Here is a 25,583-nt window from a genome sequence, read left to right as displayed (position 1 = left end):
AGTGAAATTCGAGGCCCTTGGCACATTCCAAATAGCATGGAACACCTTATATGGAAAACTGTTGCCTGAAATCCAAACAGGATCTGGGAGGCATCTCCTGCTGGATGAGCTGCTTGGTGAGCTGAACTTATTAGTAAGAGGTTTATGGGGCTTGACTGAAAGATAGAAGAGAAGAAAGATAATAAAAAAATTATGTTGAGGACGAAGTCCATCAGAAAATAGAAATATAGAGTCAGACTAAAAAGGGGCCAAGAGAGCATTAAACACACTGTCTCTAAGAGAAGAACAAGCCAGGTGACAAGAAAGCACTGGAGGGGACGCCTGGGTGGCTCAGTCAGTTAACCTGACTCTTAGTTTTGGCTCAGGTCATGATCTCATGGGTTGTGAGATCAGGCCCTGGCTTTGGACTCTGTGCTCAGCAGGGAGTCTGCTTGGGGATTCTCTCCCTCTGCCCCACACCCACGTGTGTGTGTGCTCTCTCCCTCTCTCTCCCTCTAAAATAAATAAGTAAATCTTTAAAATAATAAGAAAAGACTGGAAATCTCAGATGACCACATTTATAAAAAGTGACAGGCAGCTCTTCGGACATTTTATTGGCTCTGTTAGGGCAGGAAGAAAGAAGCCATAAGGTAGTTACTATGGGGTCAATGAGAAGTACTGAAAATTATTGAAAATCAAATATATTTATTAAATGTAAGCTATTATCATTATTTTTGTCATTACCTTAAATGGCTGGGGAAAAAAATAAACCTCAAACTCCAGTATTTGACAAAAGCTCCTCGTAGATCATCCGTGTCTCAATTTCCTTTGTCTACACATACATTATTCAAAGCTTTGAACCACAGAAGAACAAAGAAGGTTATGGAACAAATCTCCACATGCTCAGAGTTCGCACAAAGTTGATGGCCAGGAAACATGTCTCCATCTAATCCAACTTCTGGAAAGGAATGGGACAGAGATAGATAGTGGCATTTGGCTATACATAGCCAGCCCTTCCTTCTCTTCCTTCTTTCAAAAGTACCTACTGAGCAGTGATCCTATCCCAAACTCTGACCCAGAAAGGCACAGGACACAATGGGGCATATTTATTTAGAAAAATAAATCCTGCCTTCAAGGAGCCTACAATCAAGCAGAAGGAGTAAGACAAATATGCAGCTAACATTGAACAAAGATAAAGTATTGCCAGGGTGTGAATAGCAGGGCTATACACCCACATCTTGGGCATGCGCAGCAATTCTAACAAGCCAGCGGATCGCACAGGGCTAGTTGGAAACAGCCAGTTAGATACTTTGGTAGCATGAATGTCAGCTGGAAACGTTCTATCATTTGCTCTCTGAGCAGCTGAACAGAATCTTAATACAGACAGAATACAGATCACATAGCCTAAATGTGACTTCAAGTAACTGGACAATGGTTTTTATTTCCCAGCTATATGTGGAGCCCAGCTGCATTTTTAAAAATCATCCTGTATAAACAAGTAAGTTTAACCACCGGCAATAACTCTTGTTCCTAGACGAATATTCCTGAAAGAAAAATTTATTCAGACTTTGAAGACAAATTGCTCAAATTGCTAGTCCTAAAAATCACACATTCATAAACAGAAGAAGAGGCAGTCTGAGATGTTGGAAATATGAGGTATTTGGACAAATCCCTAAACCCCCTCTGTGCCTGTTTTCTCATTTACAAAATGGGGAAAGGGCAGATCACTCAGAGGGTGCCTGTAACAAAATAAGGTGATGCATGTGACAATCCTTTTAAAACTCTTAACCGTTATACCATTATATGTTCTCTCCAAGTTGTGTTGCACGGTCATAAACATCTGTTCCTGCATGTGAGCTCTTGCTGGGTTTCATCCATTTCCTCATCTTCATATGGTGCAGGATGCATAGGTTTAAAATTTTGTAAACTCAATATTCTGAAGCCTTTAGAGCTGTTTCCAATTGAAAGTCATCTTTTTAATGTCCACTGAGGGGAATTTACACTGTATTTATGGCCTGGACATAATCATTACCTTCCGATAAAAATGACTCATTAAATAAAAAGCAATTTTCACCCATGAGCTCTTAGGATATATTTGCTTACTTATGGAAATCCAATAGCCTCTTGCTCAATAATTTCTGCATTTCTCAGTACAATTATTTGGGGTTCATATGTCGGTTCAGGAGTTGCCAAATCAGAGCAACTCAGAAACACTAAAAGACAGAAAACAGCAACAACAAACACCCAAGTGAACAAAAACACACTTTACTATCCAGAATGAGAGATTCTAGGATCCATCTGAGAAAGAGAGAAAACTCCTGATCTTTAGAGAAGTGAAAGCACAGCAAGGCTAGTGTTTCCAACCTCTTTATTAAGAATCCTATGTGCCAACTAGGAAATATTCCCCTGCAACAGAAAGAAACCTTCAGGCCATCGACTCAAACCTGGTTACCAAACTCTGCATGTTACATTAGTATCCGAGGTCCCCAGAATGATTCACTTTTTGCCCAAGAGCCAACCCCATATGCATGTTCCCGACATGGGTTGCTTCCCCACTGTAGATCTGTCTGTCTGCCTGAAAACAGAACTGCCTGAAATAGTATTAGACAAAGCAGACAATTTAAGTTTAGGAAAGGGCTGGAAATTTGACCTCACAGCTGGAGAAACTGCATTGTTTTGAACAGAACAAAAGAATGCAGAAGCCTCTCTTTCCCACCCACCCTTGGCTAAGTGGCCTGGCCAGTCATTCCCAGTAGAGAATTTCCAACATCCCAGAGTTCACACGTGGAAGCGAGAGTACCAGGGGGCATCGCTTTGCTCAACACGCCTGCCAGGAGCCACAGGGAAATGGTTTGTATTTGCTCATGTTTTTAATAGCTCCCTAATATTTTATAATGGCAATGCTACTGTTTCTCATTTCAGTGTCTAATGTTTTAATGTTGGGTTTATTTATCTTACCCAAAACAACATAATAATTGTGGAGTAAAAAAACCACTTTGGGAAAAGGAGTGTTGTTTGCATATGCTAATGACTTAATTTAAAGAGTTCTGTGACTAAAAACGGAGGATGTGGGATTAAAAAAAAAGTGCGCTTTCATCCTTGCTTCAAATGTGAGGTATGATGTTTTTAGGTCAGTAAACAACAGAATTTAAAATACTCAGTTGTAAAACGCCATAAAGGACAGTCACCTAAAAACCTCCCGCGTATGAAATACACACATAGTCAACTCTGACATCAGCCATTCTAGTAAAAAGTGATGTTTCTTACAGCCAAGCCAGTAATCATACCTTTTAGTAACAAATATGGTTAATGATGACAACCCATAACATAAAAAACATCTTCTGAATCATCAAGACAGCTCTGAGCAAAACAGGACTCATGCTTACAAGTCCTGAGTTCAAGGTTCCCTGACCAGCTGTGGGCCATGGAAAAGTCACTTATCTCAGTAAGTCTCACCTTCCTTGATTGTCATCTCAGGGCACTGGGCTAACTGTGCCCCAAAGAATCCATCAGAGAGTTTTTATTTTTTAATTTTTTTAAAGATTTATTTGAGAGAGCATGAGTGGGAGGGGCAGAGAGAGAGGGAGAGAGAATCTCAAGCAGACTCCACACTGAGCATGCAAGGAGCCCCAACGCAGGGCTGATTTCACGACCCTGAGATCACGACCTGAGCCAAAACCAAGAGTCAGATGCTTAACTGACTGGGCCACCCAGGCATCCCCTCCAGTGCTTTCCTGTCACCTGTTCAAGTCAAACTGGATTGAACCGTCAATCCAGTTCAAGCCCCACCCCCACCACCCCACCCCTACCCCTGGCCACTCAGGAGGGTGTGCACACATGTGTCTCGGTGCAGGAGAGGTTGAGTGGGGAAGGATCCTCGTCAAGGTGATCCTCATCCTCAACAGCTAAGGGAAGCCACGCTCTCCAAGTTCTATCATTTACAAAATGATGGAGTCATTTCAAGTGTGATATTTTCTCTTTCTTTTCGAAACTGTATTCCTACACCCACCTAGGGTGTGCCTCTATGTATTGGTTACTACAGTATTTCAAAAAGGATTTGAGACATTTCTTTAAATTGTGTACAATCCAAAATGCCAGTGTTTAGTATGGATCACAAGTGCAGCATGCCCTAATTCCTTGCTATTTGTCACAACTGTTAAAGGACCAAGTACGTACTGCATACAAACATTACGACTTTTTTTCTCTTAGTTTAAATAAACTCCAAGGTAACTAGACTTCTAAGAGAATCCAGTCCAATTATAATTTAACAGAAAGTATATTAAATTACTGTAATTCCTTGAAAATCCATAATTTACATATAGGATGTGTATGTATTTCCACTTTTCCTACCTGCATGCCTCATCCTCCCCATTAGAACGGAAGTCCTCTGTGCTCAGCAGCTAGGACATCACACCTGACACAGCAGACGCTCAATCCAATAGGTTTAAAGACAATACAATTGACGATAACAAAAGTCCAATTGCTATAAAACAGGACTCAGAAAAATGGGACTCCAGAAGGAAGATGGGAAATAAGTATAATTAATAAGAGAGGGGGCAGCAAAAAAGTTGTTCCTCTTGTGGGGTAGGCATGCTGGAGTTAAAGGAAATTTGAGATGGGGTACATTTATATTAAGCCTTTTGATTAACTGGAAAATACTTTTATTTTTATTTATTTATTTTTAAAGATTTTATTTATTTATTTGAGAGAGAGAGTGAGAGAGAGCATGAGAGGGGAGAGGGTCAGAGGGAGAAGCAGACTCCCCACTGAGCGGGGAGCCCGATGTGGGACTCGATCCTGGGACTTCAGGATCACGACCTGAGCTGAAGGCAGTTGCTTAACCAACTGAGCCACCCAGGCGCCCAACTGGAAAATACTTTTAAACAGGAGACTTCTGCATTTAACAAATCTGCATTTATAATAATTGTGTTTTTTATTTTTTTTAATGTTTTATTTATTTATTCATGAGAGTCAGAGAGAGAGAGAGAGGCAGAGGCAGAGGGAGAAGCAGGCTCCCCGCCTAGCAGGGAGCCCGATGCGGGACTCGATCCCAGGACCTTGGGATCATGACCTGAGCCGAAGGCAGATGCTTGACCATCTGAGCCACCCAGGTGCCCCAATATTATATTCTGCCTACAGTTAGTTCACAGTGGTTTTTGTTAGTCACAAAGAGTACTTACCTAAGTTTGTATGTGGCAATCAACCGAGTTTGCTCCCCATTTTTATTGCCCTCTTGCACGTTGAAATAACCAGTTTACGAATCTAAAATTCCTTCAGGATGTTATCTAGAGGTCATCTTAGTGATGCATTCTTTGGAATCCACTACTGCCTGTGTCACTTTCTTTCTCCCTTACTTGCATGATTTTTCCGCTTAGCACTTAAACCCATCTAACATATTATGTATTATACTTATCTTGACTATTATCTATTTCTCCATTAGAATATTACAAAGAAAAGGACTCTTGTCCATTTGGCTCACTGGTCTAACTCAGGGCCTAGAACAATGCCTGGCACATAGTTGGTGCTCAACATATATTATATATGCTATAACATAACTTATGACATATCGTATCAACCATATAACATAACTTATATGTAACATATATACTACTATATTGTTATATATGTTATTTTATATTATGTATTTTATATTATAAAGTGTATTATATATTGTGCATTTGTTTTATTGAATACATTTACTTGGTCTATATTATATGTTCATTATATGTTATATAATATAATATACAATGTATATTAAAATAAATGATTGTATACTGCAGATATTCCCCTTAAGCTCCTAGCAACAAAGGCACATGAGAAAATGGCATGCCCAGAGTGGGGTGGGGGTGGCATTTTTCTGGGAGGGCCCAAACATGCAGACCCCAGGAGTAACATATGGTCAGGACAAGAGCAGGGGCTGTGGAGTAAGGCAATGTGAGCTGAAGCCTGGCTCTGTTACTTACTAGCTCTGTGCAATTGGGCAAGTTATTTAACCTCTCTAAACTTCAGTTCCCACATCCATAAATCTGGGATAATAACAGTACCTGCCTCATAAGTTTAATGCAAGGATTGAGTACGGGAAACAGCCTGCAGAGTATCTAGCAGAAAGCAGACTCTGCTTAAGTGCGAGATGATAGTGGGGATGGTGCTGATGAGGAGGATAAGGAAGGTGATTATTACCCTGTGACAAGGAGTGAAGATGGGAAAATCAGTTCTGCAAACAAAACTCTCAAAAAACCCCCACCTCTAGCTCCTCTGCATTTCCAGCCCATGAATTCATGCACACGCATTTGATAAAACAGCACTTAGATGTCCCAGGCTCACAAGAAAGGAGAGATACTAAAAACACATTTGCCCACATCAGTCGAAGACTACAAAGTGCAGGCACTTTCCCCTTGTACTTCTAAGCAGTCCAGGGCCAGAGAAACAGGAATCATAATGCTTTGACAAATCAGAGCCTTTGGGAAATGTGTCATTTTGTGTAGCTGAGTTTTTTCTAAGGAGTTGAGCATCTGCCCAGGGAGGCATCACAATTTCATGGGCGGAGTTTTGCTTTGTTTAGCTTTTGTGGTTTTGATGAAACATCTTACCCCCAATACATTGAACTTCTCTGCCCAGATCCAGTGGGTGTGGTGGCAAGATTCACTCAGCCCAGCCCGCTCCACTACCCTCGGGCCTCAGCTTGTTCCCTAGCTTCCTGACAGGAATATCCGCTGCTACAACAGAAAAATGAGTGCCCCACCCCCCGCCCCGGAGCACGGACTGGTAAGAGAGACTGTGCCAACAAAGTCCGGGCTCCCCTAGTTGACCAGGAACACCAAGCACAACCCAGAAGAGTGGAGTTAACTCCCCAGGTGGCGAAGCTGATCAATAAGAGGTCAAAAATGGGAAAAAGCCAAAAGAAGGAAGGCTCATCTTCCCCTCCAACCCCGAGATGCAGCGTTCCTATGTGGCCTCCCCGGAGATATATGCAGAGACTGAGAAACATGCTGGGGTTTGTTGTGAAGCTGTAGCCAATTTAATAATGTACCAATTTATATTTGGTCTCCCTTCCTTCAGGCCTGGCTTCCTTCCCTGCCCCTCACCCGCGTTCCCCTGGGATCGCACCCTTAATAAAACATTAGCCTGCACTGTAACTTTCGCCCCAGGCTCTGTTTTCTAGGGAACCTGGGCCTCTACAATGATTGAGCCTCTTCTATAATGATCAGCTATTACACCGTGTGGTAATGAAGCGATGGGCTCCCTCTGGGTTCCAGCCCTTAAGGAGACACTTAGGGCTGTTTATCCAGAGTGTCTAAAGTGTACTGATTAAGAGCTCAGACTCTGGTGCTGGCCTGCCTCATTTAAATCCCAGCTCTCCCAGGGCTATGAAACCATGGACAGTCATTTAAAATCTAGTTTTTGTTTCCTCATCCATAAGATGTGGGTAGTCAGGGCACCCACCTATTGGAATCCCTGTGAGAAGTAGATGACTTAGTACTTATTTAATGCCTGGCATACGACAAACACACAATGTGGGTTAGCTACTTATTCTTCTTGCTGTCTGATTACAGACAGGATTAACAGGGTTACTTCTCACTGTTGTTATGAAGCCTTTCTTACATCAATATCTCTGCTTTGCAATTTCTAAAATACTGTAGGATAGGTATCGGGAAGTCTAGCTTATTAAAATTATGTGCAGAGTAAAAGTAAGTAAGGTCTGGGCAAAAAACAAAAACAAAAACAAAAACAAGAGTTCGGGTATGTCAGTACAAATTCTTTTTAAAGGCTATTTATAAGGTCCCCAACAGCAATTTTTGCTTCCATCCTAGTTCTTGAATGTATCCTACCAAATTATGAAGTTCTCAGTTAGCAAGGTATTATTATATATATTTTGCAGTCATGCCATGTGACCATGGAATATCGAATTCTATTAGCATGAACACCCTTGGAGTGTCTATACCATCCTACTTCAGAAACAAGAATTTAGTGACCCATAAACGCAATTCTCATGCACTCCAATCCTGATTATTTGCCCTCTAGGCTAAAACTACACACAGATAGAACTACACCTGCACTTTTCACAACTAGAACAATGTTTAATGAACTTGTTATCCCAAACTGAATCACTGTGTTTTCCTGTCCAAGCTCATTCAGTTTCGCCATGTGGTAAAGATTCCTTTAGTGTCCTCAAGGGATGAGAAAGACACAGATTAACTCTACCCAGGTCTGAGAAGAGATGTGTGATCTGCATGAGGGCAGGTGTGACCTTTCAGGAGAAGACTTGAACTTTAAGCTCCATCCCCACGACCTCATTCAGGATCTCAGGGCCTCATCCTGGCTTGAGTCTGTTATATGATATCCCACGGATAGAATTCCCTATCAAAGCTGACCTCAAGTGAATGTGTATTTTCAATAATTACAGGGCTTTATCAGGTTCCAGTCCATGAAGTCAGAAACATCCTACCAACGCCAGCAGCCGAGGGGCAGGGAAATTACTGGGAGACGCACTACGGATATATTCATTAGAATAGTCATAAATTAGATTATCTATAATAAATTTTAATAATAATGTGGACATGATGATTCAGCAAAACCCCTCAAGATTTAGGGGAAATCCCCAAGTCATGCTTTTAGTGTACAGATAATGAGTCTAAATGAAAGAACTCCAACAGTTACTAGGATAGCCCTTAGAGGCCCTTTTTATCTGTTTCCAGATACTGGTGTATCATACTGTTGAATTCCCAAATGGGTGTTATAAAAGATAGTGAGCCCAAGGAACAGTGCAATTCTCTCACCAGCCAGCTACTCCAAAAAGGCAGTGAGCCCAAACTTCTTGACCTTGCAGATTTCTTAGTCTCCAAGTGCTGAATTTCCAGAACACTTCTCTGAGATACTTGGACGCACCAGGGAGCCGGATCCATTCACATGCAGCCTAGGTCTTGTATCCTTTGCACTGTCCATCTGCTGGTTCAATAATACCCTAGAGGGATAAGGACCTTAAACCTGGGGCAGGTGTCTCTGGCACCACTCTTCAATTCAAGGACCAGCCTTTGAGGCCTGGTCCAGCCACTCCCTCCATTGACCTTGAAGACTTACTTCTCTCTGAAAATATGTTCATTTACTAGCAGTGCTAGGCAGATGCTGATCTAACATGAAGCTATCAGACTCCAAGCTTCCAAGCCCCAGGGAAGAACCTAGCAATTTTTACGTGGTTGTACATTTTTATACATTTTTTTGCAAAAGTAATATATTTCAACCACAATAATTTAAAACTTCTCTCTCTTTCCCCTCCAACTTCTCCTCTATTACATTTTGCATCATCAGGTAGAATGGCTGCAGGCATAAGACAGAATTGAGTTAAGGATACATTTAGTTTGCATTCACTGGCATATATTAACGTGGTTCTCCATCAATTCCAGTCATAGACAAATTGTTGTTAGCTGTCCCAGTGCAGGAATGGTTTCCAAAAGCACTCCTACTACCTACTGCACTGAGAGACCCAGCATTGTAGCATGGACATGAAAGACTAGAACTTATATCATTATATGAACATATCCTGTGGTGGTCAGAATGATGACAACCATTACAGCCGGGGGGAGTTGGGGGGGGGGCGGGGACATGGGGAACCAAGCTCAAATGTATGGAGCCAGAAACTAGTTTGTGGAAAACTCCCCAATCATTACATATGTACATTTGTAACTGGAAGACTTGGTTCTTGCCTCCAGAGTCAAAAATGAAAGTTCTCTCCTGAAATGCAATGTACAAATTATAAACACACCATGCTTTTTTTCTTTTGTTGATTAGATTCCCTGAAATGGACATTACTGGACTCTTTTTGTTTACAGAGCACAGACAAGTAACAGTATTAGCAGCAAAGATGTCTGTTACAGCTCATACGAGAAAGAAACTCAATAGAGATTTTTTTCAAATTTGACACCAATGTAGAAAATTTACATAGCATTACCAATAACAAGCCACAACCATGGACTAACATGTCTAAACTATCAACAATAAAAAACAAATTTCAATCAACCAGCACTGGAGGAAAACAAAATAATCTTTCTGTACTTTCTATAGAAACAATTGCAAAATTGTTGTCCCATGAACAGGCAATCAAACCAAAAATGTAACTAAAAAATGTAGGAGAAAGGAAGTATTAGAGAGGTAGGTTAGGAATTTAATCAACAAAATATATTATTTTTCTGAGTTTTGTGATATTTGTGGTGTTTCCTGACTTTTAAACTTAAGAGTTGCTGTGAATTCCTTCCTCGGTTCAAACAAATACAGTAATTTTGTAGTCATAGACTTTTATGCTTTTTCTCAAAGCAGGCACCCAAGATAATACAAGGTATGTACTTCTAGCCTCACAAAACCTGGATCTGTTTCCGGGGTTAGACATTCCTTGACAATTAAGCCTGGCTTATATATCCTCATCAACTCACTTTAATGCTCTGGTTATCTCTCATACTGTCTTGTCTCCAATTGGAATTTGTAAAAATCATCCCATGATGCCAAAGGGTGATGCTGGGGCCACAATAAACATGATGAATGGCGAGCACAAGGCACTCACTTTGTCACTTATGCTCCACACAGTTTGTAATTACATGCTTTTCTGTCTTCACTGCTAGCCCTTGACTTAATCATCTGTGCATCCTTTTTAGTGCAAAGTACCCTGCCTACAGGGAATCAGTGAACAGCAAATGTGGGAATGAGGGAAGAAAGAGGTGACAAGAAAAAAGGAAGAAGGGAAACAGAGGGAGAGGAGGCAGACTTTTTAGGAAGCAAGTGGAGAAAAAACTATGAAAATTGTTTAAGCTCTATTTTATAAGATCTTGGGGGTAAATCACATTATGTTTTCACCATAATATCTTTTAGTATGTGTGTGTGTGTGTGTGTGTGTATGTGAGACACCTCAATTTTTCAGCTTAATTCCTTCAACTTTTATTCACTTTTTGACCCAAGACATTTCATATTCAATATGTTATTTTAACTCAGTATTATTCTCACCAGCATACTGCTTTTTAAAAGCAATGAGAATATTAACTATGTTATGCAAATGAAAATGTGAATTTAATCACAAAGAGTGGCCCTAGAGGAGCCACTAAAGCCTCCAACATCCAAAGAGAAAATTGGAGACTCCTATTATATTCAATAATTCGTATACCGGTGCCCAGAATTTAATATAAATTGAATTGAATCCTACACACAACTCTTTGTAGACTCTGTCGATAAGACATGCTTTCATAAAAACCAGCAAGCTAAAAATACAGACTACAGCCCATTTTCATTTTCATTTCATTTTCTTTTCAATGAAACATTGTGAATGCAGTGGCATCACATAAATATTTATCGAACCCTACAATTCTTCCAAATGTAACGATAAATGACAGTATCCTTCAACGTGCACACAAAACACCTGCAAAAAACATTTTTTAGAAGATTGAAATAAGGGCGCCTAGGTGGCTCAGATGGTTAAGCGTCTGCCTTCGGCTCAGGTCATGATCCCAGGGTCCTGGGATCGAGTCCCACATCGGGCTCCCTGCTCGGCGGGGAGCCTGCTTCTCCCTCTGACCCTTGCCCCTCTCATGCTGTTTCTCTCTCGCTCTCTAAAAAATAAATAAAATCTTTAAAAAAAAAAAAAAAGAAGATTGAAATAAGATGCAACCTATCTGAAATCAGAACCACTAATAGATGAAGTAATCATCTGATAGTCTTTGTAACCTCTGCTTACTGGACCTCTGAGGTTTTACTCTCTGTTAACCGAAGAAATAAAACCAATTCAGTGTCACTCAGCACTGGGGACCCTGACACGAAGGGCCAGGTAAGCCACTGAAAACTTCCCTTATTGATATAAAAGGAAGACAGACTTCAGAGAAAAGAACCACACAAGTTTTCAGGTTGTTGGCTTGCCACACTATTTGTACTTCCTCTTCATGGTGGTCATTATTTTTATCATTTACTAGTTGCACAGGGATAATAGCAGCTCAAACTTGATACACAACGCAGACATAATTATAGATTTGGGCCAACAATCCTCTACTAAAACCTAAAGTGCCTTCAGCCAACAGTTAAGAAAAGGTCAAGAAGAAGGTACCTGCTGAAAAGAGTCATAAAAGCACGCTGTTCATTATTTTCCAGAAGCTTCTAATCGTCTCTCCCACCTGGCTTACATGATAACTACGAAGTTCATCCGAATGTTGTGCAGTGTTCAGGGCTCCTCTGGGAAACATTATTTTTCCCTTAAATAATTATGATCCAAAGTCTAGAGCTAAGGTTAAAAATCCAGAGCCAAGAAAAGTTTCTGCTGTCACTTGATCATAACTTCATTCTTCTGGTCCCAAGCGCAAATTTTAAGGGCAAGCGTGGGCCAAAATCCAATGAGTCTCTTTTGACTTAGATAGGGGGAGGTAAAACTATCGCCTTGAAAAAGAATGAGGATGGAGAACGCCTTTTAGCCTGGAATTGTCAGGAATTGCACCAAAGCCGCCAAAAACCATCTGTCTTACTCCTCAGCTTGTCAAAGAGGAGTTAAGAGGCAAGTTTGGGGAAAAGAAGCTGGAATGATTAACAGCCATCCATAAGATAAAGTAGGATTTCTGGCATCTCTGAATATAAGAAAAAGGAAGCTTGTATATTATTACATTATATAAGAGATGTGCTGCTATGGGAATCACCCACCCCTTTAAATACCTGGGTTAGCACTAACAGTTTCTGCAATGACAGAAAGCTCTTCATTTTCCTCACAACACAGATTTTCCTGTGCCTAGTTTTCATTCCCCCCTCTTGACCCTCCAACGATTAGAGACTACAAATAAAAGAGTACTGGACTCAGCACTACCACTAGTAAACAACTCTTCAGTTGAACTAACTAAATAAAAGCTAGTCAGTTGTAGGACTTCATTCTTTCCTTGGCCACCAGCTGAAATGTGTCCTTCTCCCTGTAGAAGATCAAGGTAGAGCATCACAACATCTGAGAGCTTGAAAGATCCTGGTACCACACCATCCAGCCAAATCCCTCTTCTTCCCATGTCTGGTGGGAGAGGGTCTTCAGCAAGGCAAAAATTGTCTTCTCATTGTAGACCATACATGGAAAGTATACACTAGATAGAGACACAAAGTCCCTTGGTTTCACTTTCTTTCCTTGCAAAATGAAAGCAATGGATAATTATGATCTCTTTACTCTTTCTCCCAGACTCTGGTGGAATGTGCCAACACATAGGACAGCACCACAGAAATGGAGTTAATAGGATTTGCTGGAAAACATCAGCCTTACAAATATTTTTAAACTTAAAATCTGTTTTAGAAATATTCCCATAAAAAATATTTTATCAGTCAGGGTCCTGACGGAGAAGAGATGGCACACTCCCAACTGGGTCATTGAGAAGCATGTAATAAACAGACTATTTACAAAGGTGTGGACAGGGTTTAGAGAAAACGATGCAGTACTCCAGAGTTGGTAACAGTGGAGAACTGTTTCTATCCCTAAGAGGATACAGCCAGACCACAGTAACCAGTATGGAAAGAATCAAAGGATAAATACCCTGACCTAATTCTCTTCGCTACATTCTCAGTGGCAGAACTGACAGATGTCAGGGAATAAAGGAGCCCACAGGCCAAGGAACTCAGGTGTCTGGACACAAAGCAGAAAGAAGGGTGGAAAATGGATCTGGAGAGGTAAATGGGAGAGAGCTAGCACAGATACTGAACACAATTATAAAGTTACATTCATTTATTGTTGGAACAGCATGTTCACTGAAAATAATAATTAGCTTTACAGTGTTTAGTAAGTGTGAGATGCCTCTTTTGGGTGTCTGTGTGAACCCAAATGTACTGTAGGTCTCCTAAGCCTTTGCCGGTCATACCAAAACATTTGGAATAAAGAGAGCATCCTCTGCTTACATGTGTTGGAGAAATGCCGCCTGCAGCTTCAATTTATAGAAAGGTAAATATAAATGCACATGTGTTGTGCATGTGAGCTCTCTCTCTTAAGACACCAGATGTGTGAAAAAAAAAGGACACAACTGTGCCCACCTCGCGCGACGCCAGAATCAGACATGGGTAGAAAACATTTCGCACAGAAATTGGCACACAGACAGCGCTCGGTGAATGGTAACCACGGTCACCATGGCCACCAGCTTCACCACCTGCAGCTGCCTCTGACCTCTCGGATGGCCCAGGAAACTTCCCACCGTGGAAGGCTAAGTCTTACACGTGTAGCTCTCTGATCACTAGTGCCCGGCCCTGGCCCTGCACACAGGGAGCGCACAATTAACCTTAGATGATGATACGGTGGTGAGAAACATTTGGAATAAAGAGAGCATTCTAGGCTCGCATATGCTGGAGAAATGCCTGCTGCAGCTTCAATTTAAAGAAAGGCAAATATGAATGTATGCTCTGCCAGGCTGTATTAGTATGCGGGAATTATTCACTCCTCGACATCCCTCCACAAGAGAAATATTCTCTGCCCCACCTCAATGTTGAGCTTGGCCCCATGGCCCGCTTCGGCTAACAGAACGTGGGCCAGGTCTGAGCAGGGGCTTTAAGAGGTACCACACGCTTCCATCAGCCCTCCGGAGCTTCTGACCTCTACAGTGAGAACAGTATCATGTCCCAGACAGTGGGTACTCCTTCAGCCTGGGTCCTGGAATGGCTAGGCCTGTGGGGCAGGCTATAATGCAAACCACAGTTGCATCTTCGACTGTTCCCCCCAACTTCAGAGCAAGGAGAAAAACTTTCCATAAACCACTGAGATTGTGTAGTTGTCTGTTATGCAGAAATACCACACACACTCAACAAAGTTACTAAGGCACGTTAGGGTGGCAAAGGCGGGGAGCTCACGTGAGATTTGGAGTCTACTGCACTCAGTCCCAGTCCCAGCTCTGACAACTCCCAGATGTGTGACCCTGATTGAACAAGCCTCAGGAAACCCTACCTTGCTGGAATTCCTGTGACAATCAGAAACAGCACCCCCCAAGCACCTAGCACAGTGCCTGGCACAAGACAGATACTTGGTAAATGAAAGAAATAATATAATTAGCAGTAATGGATAGCCAAAATATCTTCCCAATTATCCACGATGCATTTGCTGAATGAGAAGCCATTTATCCCAATTAAAATATTTCTTTACCTTCAGGTAAATAAAACAATGAAATCACTGCTCAAGTTTGCAGCCTACAAAAGAATCTAACAGAAAATCACAGTTTAAAAAAATACAACCTGCTCTTTCTGAACCTTCTAAAACTTCTGAGTAGTCAAGAATATGAATTCCTGTTGTGTCAGAGAATAAGAATGCATTCTTTGTGAAGGAAAAATGATTAAATTGCATCTTCCAGACTAGTAATTTAAATTGTGATCAAATCCACTGTAGCTGGGGGCCTCCCAGTTAATCCATTTACTGTGAACATTATTAAACATTTATTAAATGCCTGTGCATGGTAAAAAAAATTTTCAAAGGTAAGGTTTTATTCGCTGAGCACCCTCCCCCGCAAAAAATCAAGAACATAAAAACTGCTAAATGGATTGACTACTCCCAGTATAAGCAGCTTCACAAAACAGGAGCACGGCAATTACTGAAGCACAGAAAGAGATTTTTGATCCATCGGGAAGGCATTCAGAAAACTATCACCACCAATGAATAATAGAAGATTTATTTGGATAGTAAAACCTGACTAGAAAAGAAATTTATAAAATACGAGCTCCATTTCCTGCCTTTCAAAAGAATAAGGAAAAGGACTTTACAGAAAAGATATAATCTGGTAGGCATTCTCTAAGGAGCCCAAGTAAGATTCAGACTGGTGTTTCCGAGCCCCATATAGAAGGAAAGCTTGGAGGGCTTAAATGAAGATCCCCCTGGGGCTCCTACCCCACACCTAGTGACTCAGAATCTTTGGGGAAAGGGCCCAGGAATCTGCATTTGTTAACAAACTCTCCAGCGATTCATGAGCTCTCCTAAGTTTGAGAACCACTAGACAATGCAAGCCATTAAATAATCTTTGGCAGCTGACTTAAAGGTTCTTGAAAGAAAAAAAAAAAAAAAAAACCAAACAAGTTGAGTCCATCCTATGCCAAAGGACCACATGAAGACAGCAGAGTCTGGACTTGAGACTCAGTAACGGCTGCAGGGCTAAAGAGCCATTCATTCTGCCAGCAGATCGAGCCATGATTTGCAGCACTTGGAGGCAAAGAGCTGATGGACACTGCCACAGTAATGCAAGCCCGACAGCACCATGGTGATGGCTTCTCCTGTTGGACATACATTTGCCAAAATTCTCCTCAACCCCAGCATCCGGCTGGCACAAATCCTGGCGATCATTCCTCACCAGTTTTCTGGGCTTGCAAATTAAAATATACAGAAGACAAGAGGGGAGGAAGTCAGATGGTTCAGGATATTATTATATGGAAATTCTGAACTTCATAAAAAATGTCAACCTCCAGTCCTACAATGTACCTAGAGAAAAACAGTTTTGCTTTCTTTTTTTTTTTTTTTAAGATTTTATTTATTTATTTGACAGACAGAGACACAGTGAGAGAGGAAACACAAGCAGGGGGAGTGGGAGAGGGAGAAGCAGGCTTCCCGCGGAGCAGGGAGCCCGATGCGGGGCTCGATCCCAGGACCCTGGGATCATGACCTGAGCCGAAGGCAGACGCTTAACGGCTGAGCCACCCAGGCGCCCCCAGTTTTGCTTTCTAAGAGAAGGTAAAAATGATATGTAAAGAGGGTAAAAAAATTGCTACTACAGTTTTAAAAAGTAAAAATCCTCTGGGGAAGTAAATCAGAATGTGTAGTGAGTGCAAAGGGGCAACAGAGGAGACAGGTGGGTTCTAGATACATCTATGTCCTCCAGTGGGTATGTGACCTCACACAACTCACTTAGCTATGCTTTAACCTAAAAGAGTTAATGTTTATCAGAATGAGCATTTTAAGCCACAAAGCAATGTCAAAATGTAAGTGGCGTTATTATCATCCACGGCAAAATTTATTTTATACAGTCCAGAATCTAACAGAACAAAGTCAAAGCCGTGAGTTTTTTTTGTTGTTGTTGTTGTTGTTGTTTTTCAACAGAGGCAGAGGATATCAAACTCTTGGAGTCAAGAATTATAACAGAAGCTATATCATCAGATGAAACTATACACACATTTTCTGAAATCACACCCAAGATGAGAACAAAATACCATGGTACAAATAAGGAAAATCAGGCCACTCTCACTGGTTGTTCCTGCTCTTTCCTGCACCAAGCTACACCAACATGAAACTTCCAAATAAAACCAACTCAATGTGGCTGATGCAGTCCTCTACGTAGCAGTGGCTAATGAGTCCATCTGACACCTTCCTGTTTGGCCTACCTTACCCACATCCACCTGAGTCCCGAGGAGAAGCTTCTCTCACTGGAGAGCCATGAACAATGAGATGAGGAGGAAAAAGGAAGGGTGACTAATGGCCAGTGCCATCAGTCAATGGACTGACTGTAAGGGCTTTGAAAACTGTTTAACACTTATTGCCTAATAGATTTTAGATCAACACCAAATTCAAGTGTATCTGGAAACATGAGGAAGCCCATATGTGTCTTTAGGTGGGAGATAGCATGCTATACTGCAGTTACTTTGAGCTGAGCTTGAAACGAGGCTCCAAGTTATCTATCTTCTCTGCGTATCAGTTCACGACTTGATGATTATTAGTTCTACCTCCTGGGGCAGTTGGGATCATTAAACAAGACCCTACTATAAGTGTAGTGCCCACCTTAAGTATTGCATGAGGTCATTAGTGGTAGCAAAGTATTAGCACAGAGTAGACACTCAGTAAACATGCTCCCCTTCTCATTCTGTATTTCAAAGATGAAAATATACTCCAGTCGAATGAAAAATGATACATAATAAAATAGAGTGTGTGGCCAAATCAGATCCTTGACATTTATCTTTTCCTTCATTATGGCTATGGAGACCAATTTTACAATTTACACTGGCCATAATTAAGGCACGTGTATATAAAAACTACAGTGTAAATTTGTGATGGTACATACAGTTTTGTAACTTCCATCCAGTAGTTAATACAATTTCTCAAGTCCTTTTTCCACCACTATAATAATACCCCCCCCACTACCTGTTTTAATAATCATTATCATCACTGGGAACAAAGCACCCTGTGTTGCAGAAAATGAGTTAATACATATAAATGTACCTTGAAAACTGTGAACAGCTAATATTACTATCTACTTCAGAGTAAAGAAGACACAGCCTGTGTTGAGATGACTACAATCTATAGAAAATGCACAGTGTTAATCAAAGAACACAACACACACATAGGCACATGTCCGTTTAAAATAAATAACAATAACAAGAATAGAAAAATGTGTGTGTGCGTGTGTGTGTGTGTGTCTGTATCTATGATCAAAAGTAAATAAATAGGTGAGGGACAATGAAAATACTGGGGCAATTTTGCCCCACATTTTAAAATGTTTCTATAAAACAATCAGTTCTTATAAATAAAATCTTAAAATCTATTTTTTTATGAGTACAATCCACAACATGCCCCCTCCAGCCTCTCATGACAACACTGCCATATATTAACTGAGTATCTCCAGTGCAAATCCCTGTCGTTCAAAGGCCAGATGTGCCTGTGAAACATGAAAGGCCAAGCAACTGCTGCAAAACCACTTCAGCAAAGCTTTACTGGAAAGGGAAAGATTGGTGTGTAAGACCCATTTGAAAATCCATTTCACACTTCTAATTTAAAGCCAATTCAAATGTAATTTACTTTATCAGGGCCCTTAACTTTGTGAAGGTCAGAAGTGTAATCAACAGAAGTGAAAATTACTTATGCTTATCAAAAGATAACCTGGTAATAGTGCTGAACAAGAAAAACAAAAACCAGGAAACAGGACTCCCACTGAAAACCATGGTGAGAACCACGGTATAACACATCTTCTTACAAACCAATGCGTTCTGACATAATGCTTTCACTTGAGTCATCTCTGCACCAAATGCAAACTCATTTGTCATTCTATTTCAGTGGGAGAAGATTCCTTTTCTTCTCCAATGTTACAATTTGGGAGATGGGACACAACACTTCTGGCACAAACTAGTGAACTTACCGCTCTCGTCATCTATGTTGAATCTTCCGAGACCACTGCCGTCCCTGATGGAGTACTGGATCTCTCCATCCCTCCCAGAGTCGTCATCTTGGGCAGCCACTTGCAGTACACTTGTTCCAATGCGTGAGTTTTCTTTTACAGACCCAACAACAGCAAAGTCTGGGAAGTAGGGAGTATGGAGGTTTTCGTTGACATCCACCACCTCCACCTCAACAAAGGAAACAGATGACAGAGACACTGGTCGCCCTTTGTCTTTGGCCCGAACCGTGAGGTTATAGAACTGCTGCTTTTCATAGTCCAGTTCTTTGCTCAAGCGAATGGCACCACTTGCTTTATCTATTTCAAATCTCCCATTATAGTCATTGACCAAAGAATAGCGCACTTGACCCCCTAGCCCAAGATCCGGATCATGGGTCTCCAGCCAAGCAATGACAGTGCCAATGGGGAGATCTTCAAGAACCTTCACACTGTAGCTACTGGGAATGAAAGCCGGGGAACAGTCATTGACATCATCCAAGAAAACCTTAAGAGTGACAACCGAAAACAGCTGATAGCCATTCTCTGCCTTGTCTCTGGCTTCTATTTTTAAAGAGTAGTTCGCTTTAGATTCCCGGTCCAATTGGTCGGCTACATAGACGATTCCAGTTGAGCTGTTGATAGCAAACTGCTGCGTATCCGTCAACACTGAGTAAGTCACTTCACCATTAGAACCCAAGTCTTTGTCTCTGGCTTCCACTTGAATTATCTCAGTGCCAATACTTGAACTTTCGAGAATGTTAACTGAGTAACTGTCTTGGAGAAAAATTGGGCTGTTGTCATTAGCATCCTCTACATTGATGGTCAGCAACCTCCATGAAGATTTTTGTGGATTACCTAAGTCATAGATGGTGATATTAAGGAGATAGAGGTCCGTGTGCTCTCGGTCCATTGGCAGAAGGACTTTAAGTTGCCCTGTCTCCATATCGATATTAAAGCAACTGTCCGTATTCCCATCAGATATTGTAAACAGCACCTTTCCATTGAAGCCAGAGTCGGCATCATAGGCTTTAATCTTCAGGATGTTGGCCCCAACGGGCAGATTCTCCTTCACAGCCACATCAGAAGGAAATGACTTGTCAAAATGTGGTCCTTGCCTATTAACTGAATAAAAGTCAAGAAATCCATCTTCCAGGTTCAGTTTCCCATTTGCTTTTGCCTTAATGAGTAGTTTCTCTGCCAGCTTTTGAGCCACACGAGTTTCTCTGCAACTGAAGCTCTTTGAAGACACCTTCCCATGTAGAACTGAAATGTTAACAGACATGGGGTCCGCAAAATTCTCTCCATCGGTTGCTGTAATCCTGAGGGCAAAATTACCATTTTTGATGCCAGAATTCATCAATGACTTTTTAAGCTGTAAAATACCGGAGTCTGGGTTTAAATAAAAGAAACCGAGTTCATTTCCAGAGATGATTTTGTACTTTACAAGTTCAAGTTCATCAATATCAATTGCTGAGACAGCTGTGATGTGACCCCCAACTGGAAAGTCATAGGAAATAACTCCCTGGCAAGCCACTTTCTCAAAGAGAGGGCTGTTGTCATTGACATTTCCTATTCGAATAGTCACGTTTACTTCACTTTCATGGCGGTATGGCGAACCCCAGTCAGAGGCTCTTACGATGAACCTGTAAGTTTCTGGGGAGGATTCAAAATCCAATTCTTCAGTTGTGCTAATAACACCTGTAAACTGGTTAATGGCAAATGGTAGCAAATTCAGACTGGCAATACTATAGGTGATGTACCCATTTTCTCCTTTATCCTTATCAGAAGCCGAAACCATCAGAACACTTGTGCCCACTGGGACACTTTCATTCACAAAAGCATCATACACCGGCTGCTGAAATTCTGGGGTGTGGTCATTCGCATCTTCTATGCCAACGGTGACTTGTGCTTTCAAATCTCCTTCCTTGTTTGTCACTCCCAGCTTATAAACCTCCTTCTTAATAGTATTCAGTGGCTGTGCTGTGACAATCAGACCTGACCGAGGATTAATTTTGAAGTACTGTGCGTCCTCACCAGGAGATAATTTGTATTCCACATCAAGCGGTTCAGGACTTAATTTTACTATAGCAACCACGACACCAGGAGGGGAGAATTCACTAATGCTCACATCATACATTTCTTTTTCAAATCTAACTGGGACGGTGTCTTTTTGGGGGTTGGCAATGTGGACGATCTTTGCTGCTGAAAATTTCTGAGGTGACCCCTTGTCTTTTGCTTGAAGAGTGAGGTTGTAGCCATAAGGAAAGCTCCCCCAGTCGACCTTCTTTCTCTCCTTAATCTTGTACTCGTTCATCCACCTGCCTTCCTTAGCCAGGAAGAATTGATCTAGAGGATCCCCAGCCACAATGGAAACAGACTCAATCTCTCCATTGGCCCCCTCATCTAGGTCATCGACTGTCACCACAGCGTATGTCGGCTCTTTGTCCAGCGAGAAAGGAATGTGAGTGACCACATGGAGAGTTGGAGCGTGTTCATTTACACGTTCAATGTGAACATAAAGCTTCGCAGTACTGCTTACTCCATTGTTTCCGTAGAGTTTCATCCCCCGGTCCACAGCCAAAATCTCCAGATCGTATCTATTCTTTTCATCATAATTTAACCGCCCACTTAAAGAGATGACACCACTCGTGGGGTGAACTGAAAAGAGATCAACTTTGTTTTTAAAGTAGTAGTAGAATTCTCCATTGGAGCCGATATCTGCATCTGTGGCGGTCACCTGGGCAACACTAGTCCTTAAAGGTGTGCTTTCTGCTATTGTAACAGAGTACGTTGTGGGTGAAAACAAGGGTCGCAGATCATTCATATCTAAAACCTGTATGTTCACTTTGGTCCATGCTTCCAGATCCTCTCCTCTGACAGAACCTTTTACTACCAATAAATAATTGTCCTGAATCTCCCGATTCAATATGGCTGAATTGCCACCTTTAGTTCTTATTCTGAGGAAACAGAAGTCTGCAATGATGACTTCCTCTGCTTTGAAGAAGCCTTCCTCATCTCCAGATACAATTCTGTATTTGACATCCCAGGACAGATCTATTAAGGTGATGCCCATTCTACCCTGGCTGTGGACGTAGGTCCTTGCGGCTGAGTTCTCACACACGGTAGCATTGTACACAGGGTGCGTGAAGTGGAAGCCAAGGGGCCCGGTCCCCGGCAGCCCCTGGGACACCGTGGCCAGAAGCTTGAGAAGCAGGAGGATGAGGCAAGAAGGGGGAGGCCGTGTACCCACACAGTATCCCATAGTTATATCCATCGTATCATACCTCCATCCTGGAAGGGGCGGGGGGAGAAAGAGAGAGAAAAGATAAATTAACCTATGGGAAAGTGGGAGAAGGTGTAGGAACTCGCTGCGATGAAACAGTGCTTTTTAAAAACTTCATTATAAAACCTTCTTACCAAAACATCAATGCAAGAAAAAAAATTAGAGACCTCACCATACTAGATGGCAAGGAGTTCAAAATCACTAGGATTTAACTTTGCATTGTTTGATTTTTATAAATCACACTTTTACACTGCTGCTGGAATTGTTCACTGGTACAAGATTTCTTGCATTCTGAAGGTCAATTTAGAAATATGTACCAGAAGCCTTAAAAAAATGCATCTACCTTTCACTTAGAATTACCTTCTAGGCTATTACCCAGTGGAAGTAATTAGACAAGTGTACATTTAAGGTACAGTTTAAAAGACAAAAGAATTGAAAAGATACTAGCTGCCTATCAATAGAAAATCAAATAATTTCGTTGACTACTACATCAAAAACTAATAATGTACTATATGCTGGCTAACTGAACATAATAAAAAAAAGAGAAAAAAAGAAAATCAAATAATTTGCAGTGCATTCATAAAGTGAAATACTGTGCAGCCCTTAAAAATAATTATTTTTAGGGGCGCCTGGGTGGCTCAGTTGGTTAAGCGACTGCCTTCGGCTCAGGTCATGATCCTGGAGTCCCGGGATCGAGTCCCGCATCGGGCTCCCTGCTTGGCAGGGAGTCTGCTTCTCCCTCTGACCCTCCCCCTCTCATGCTCTCTCTCTCTCTCATTCTCGCTCTCAAATAAATAAATAAAATCTTTAAAAAATAATAATAATTATTTTTAAAATGTACATTTTCAAATGTGGTTAAGATGTAATGCTGAGTGGAAAAAAGATCATAAAACAGTATGGGCGGTTATGATTGTATTATTACTTAAACATCTCAATGCACAAGTGCAATCTTACATTTAAAAAGGATTAACTGTGTTGTGGGATCTGGGGGATTATTTGCATTTTCTAATATTTTTCCAAGTAACATTGTTCATCAATGGTTATATAGTTACCTTTATAACTTTTAAAGAAATGCTTATAAGGCATTATCAACTTTTGTTGTGCTAACTTTAAGACTGACCATGATTTATACAGAATCCAATATCATGAGGCTGAGAATTCAGGCCCCTAGAAGCACACATGACATAATTTAATTCTGTCGAACTAGTCACCATTTATCATTAATAAATGATAAATTTATGGTGTCTCTATGTGGTTATCTCCTTTCTGGTTTTAAATTAGTTCCAATTACTGGCTATCAGCTGAAAAATCTTAACATCTTAAAATATTATCAATTGTTTTTGTAGTTTATAAAATACTTTTATACCCAGGGTTGGCAAGGCACACGTTATTTTACCCTTTTAGTAGATGCAACTAGACAACTTCATTCTCCTAGTAGCAGAGTCGGGATTAGAACCCAAGCCCTCTGCACACCCCTCAAGGCTTTCTCATTTCTTTTTTCCAACTCTGCCTCTTACAGAAGACTCTAAAGCCGATTTCTGGGCACACATTTGCTGGGTTCCAACTGAGGATGAAATAAGTCTTGCTGCCATCATCTGTTGAAGCAACTCAGGAAACGGGAGTAGCAAGTAGAAAGAGTACAGTTTAATATAGGGATTTCATAAGCAGAATAGACAGTACAAATGAAAAGTGGAAAGATAACTTTTTATAAAAGGAAAGGAGTTAATTTCACATGCAATTGCTTTGGCTGTCCGTCCTTAGGAAGCGGCTCACGTGCTAAGTGTGAGAAGCCGCAAGTCAGATGTAGTAGGCTCAAATAGCCTGCCCAGGCGAATGAAGAACTCCACGGGACCAGTGCATTTAGAGCTGCCTCTTCGAGGAGCACACCTGGCTGACACATGGGAGTGACAGATCCCTCTTTAGGGACCACAGATATAAACCAGCAGAAGCTTTATTAATACCGCATATAACTCAATAGACTCTTATTTCATCATCTGAGAACGCTCCAAAGTAGAGGAGGGATTTTTAGGTTCACTATGAACATAATGGAATGAGACAATGCTCTTCCAGGGAATGACCAGAGGCCATCGATAGCCTCTCAACGGAGAAAACTGGGGTTACTCCCAGCATCTCCAGGGAAACACAAATTCAGTCTCTGCCTCATTTCCCACTGGCCCTTCTATGCCAAGGGCACAGCCTACAAGCATGGTTTTGCTGATACTTTGTCAAATGAACTTTTCTTAGTCCATCTCGCACCCCCATTTTCAACCCTGACTGAAGAGAGGAGCTGCATCTGTGCATCAATCTATTACCAGCACGCAGCACCACACATCCCACACAGGAGACACACAGGACATCAAGGTACTGATGTAACCAGGGGCCCAGAAGCCTTTAACATTCTCAGTTTCCAAATCCCAGAAAATACACACATCTCACTTCCAGAAACAGACTTAAGAAATTATATGAACTCAAAGAAGCCTTAAAGATCATCTGGTTTGATCTCCTGACTTTATGCATGAGGACACTGAGACCCATAAAGATAAAGAGACTCACTAATACCAGGTCTCAAGACTCCCAGGCTCAGAGCTGATACCACATGGAAACGTGTCAACTGAATTAGTTTTTCTTTGAGTTATGTAACAATTTTAGGGTTGTGGTTTATCATCACTTTGCAGGGATCTTTGTCTTCTGACACTTTGTTAATCTCCCCAGTGCTACTCCCTCCTCTAAGCAGTTAACTGTAAGTAAACATTTAAGTGCCCCGGGGGGCAGTTACTTCTATAAGACCTTCCGGTGAATCCTTCACAGCACAGAATGCTGTCATAACATGAAAAAACATCATTCGATTTAACTCTTCGAAAGTTGGAATGTTTGCATGCTGAGTTTTTTATTCAGCAAGATACACTGCTGCAATTTTTTTTCTTGTAACACAGAGTCAGGAGTCTTACATGCAATAGAAAACACTACAAACCACACTGAAATGGAACAGCATTGCTGTGTACAGAAATTTGGATTTAACTCCAAAAACCTGAGCAGGACTCAGCTTGTCAGCTTCGGTTGAGACCAAAATATGTCATCAAGTTTCAGCATCTTTATTTTGGAAAAAAAAAAAAAAGTCCTATTTGGCACCAACTATTTTAAAAACCTGCAGTTTTCTCCATTGACTCAGAAAATAAATCAGTGCTAAAAGTAAGGAATTCTGTAAAATTCTGAAAGTAAACACTAGAATAAGA

The 25,583-nt window shown here is 41.2% G+C and overlaps 1 protein-coding gene across 2 annotated transcripts in view; it reads right to left on the bottom strand.

Annotated features, from left to right (window-relative positions):
- The window catches only part of FAT3 (FAT atypical cadherin 3), a 519,284-nt gene extending 496,943 nt beyond the window's left edge, over positions 1-22,341 (bottom strand). For both annotated transcript variants that reach the window (XM_045892830.1, XM_045892831.1), the window contains exon 1: positions 19,050-22,341. In XM_045892830.1, coding sequence (XP_045748786.1) covers positions 19,050-22,341 — 3,292 coding nt within the window. The remainder of the gene's footprint in view (positions 1-19,049) is intronic.
- Between the last annotated feature and the right edge of the window lie 3,242 nt (positions 22,342-25,583).

The sequence above is a fragment of the Mirounga angustirostris genome, unplaced genomic scaffold (genome assembly GCF_029215605.1).
Source record: "Mirounga angustirostris isolate CCGP_5_RB_7025 unplaced genomic scaffold, mMirAng1.0.hap1 SCAF_13, whole genome shotgun sequence".
Classification (NCBI taxonomy): domain Eukaryota; kingdom Metazoa; phylum Chordata; class Mammalia; order Carnivora; family Phocidae; genus Mirounga; species Mirounga angustirostris.
This window is presented reverse-complemented; position numbering and strand designations above follow the sequence as displayed.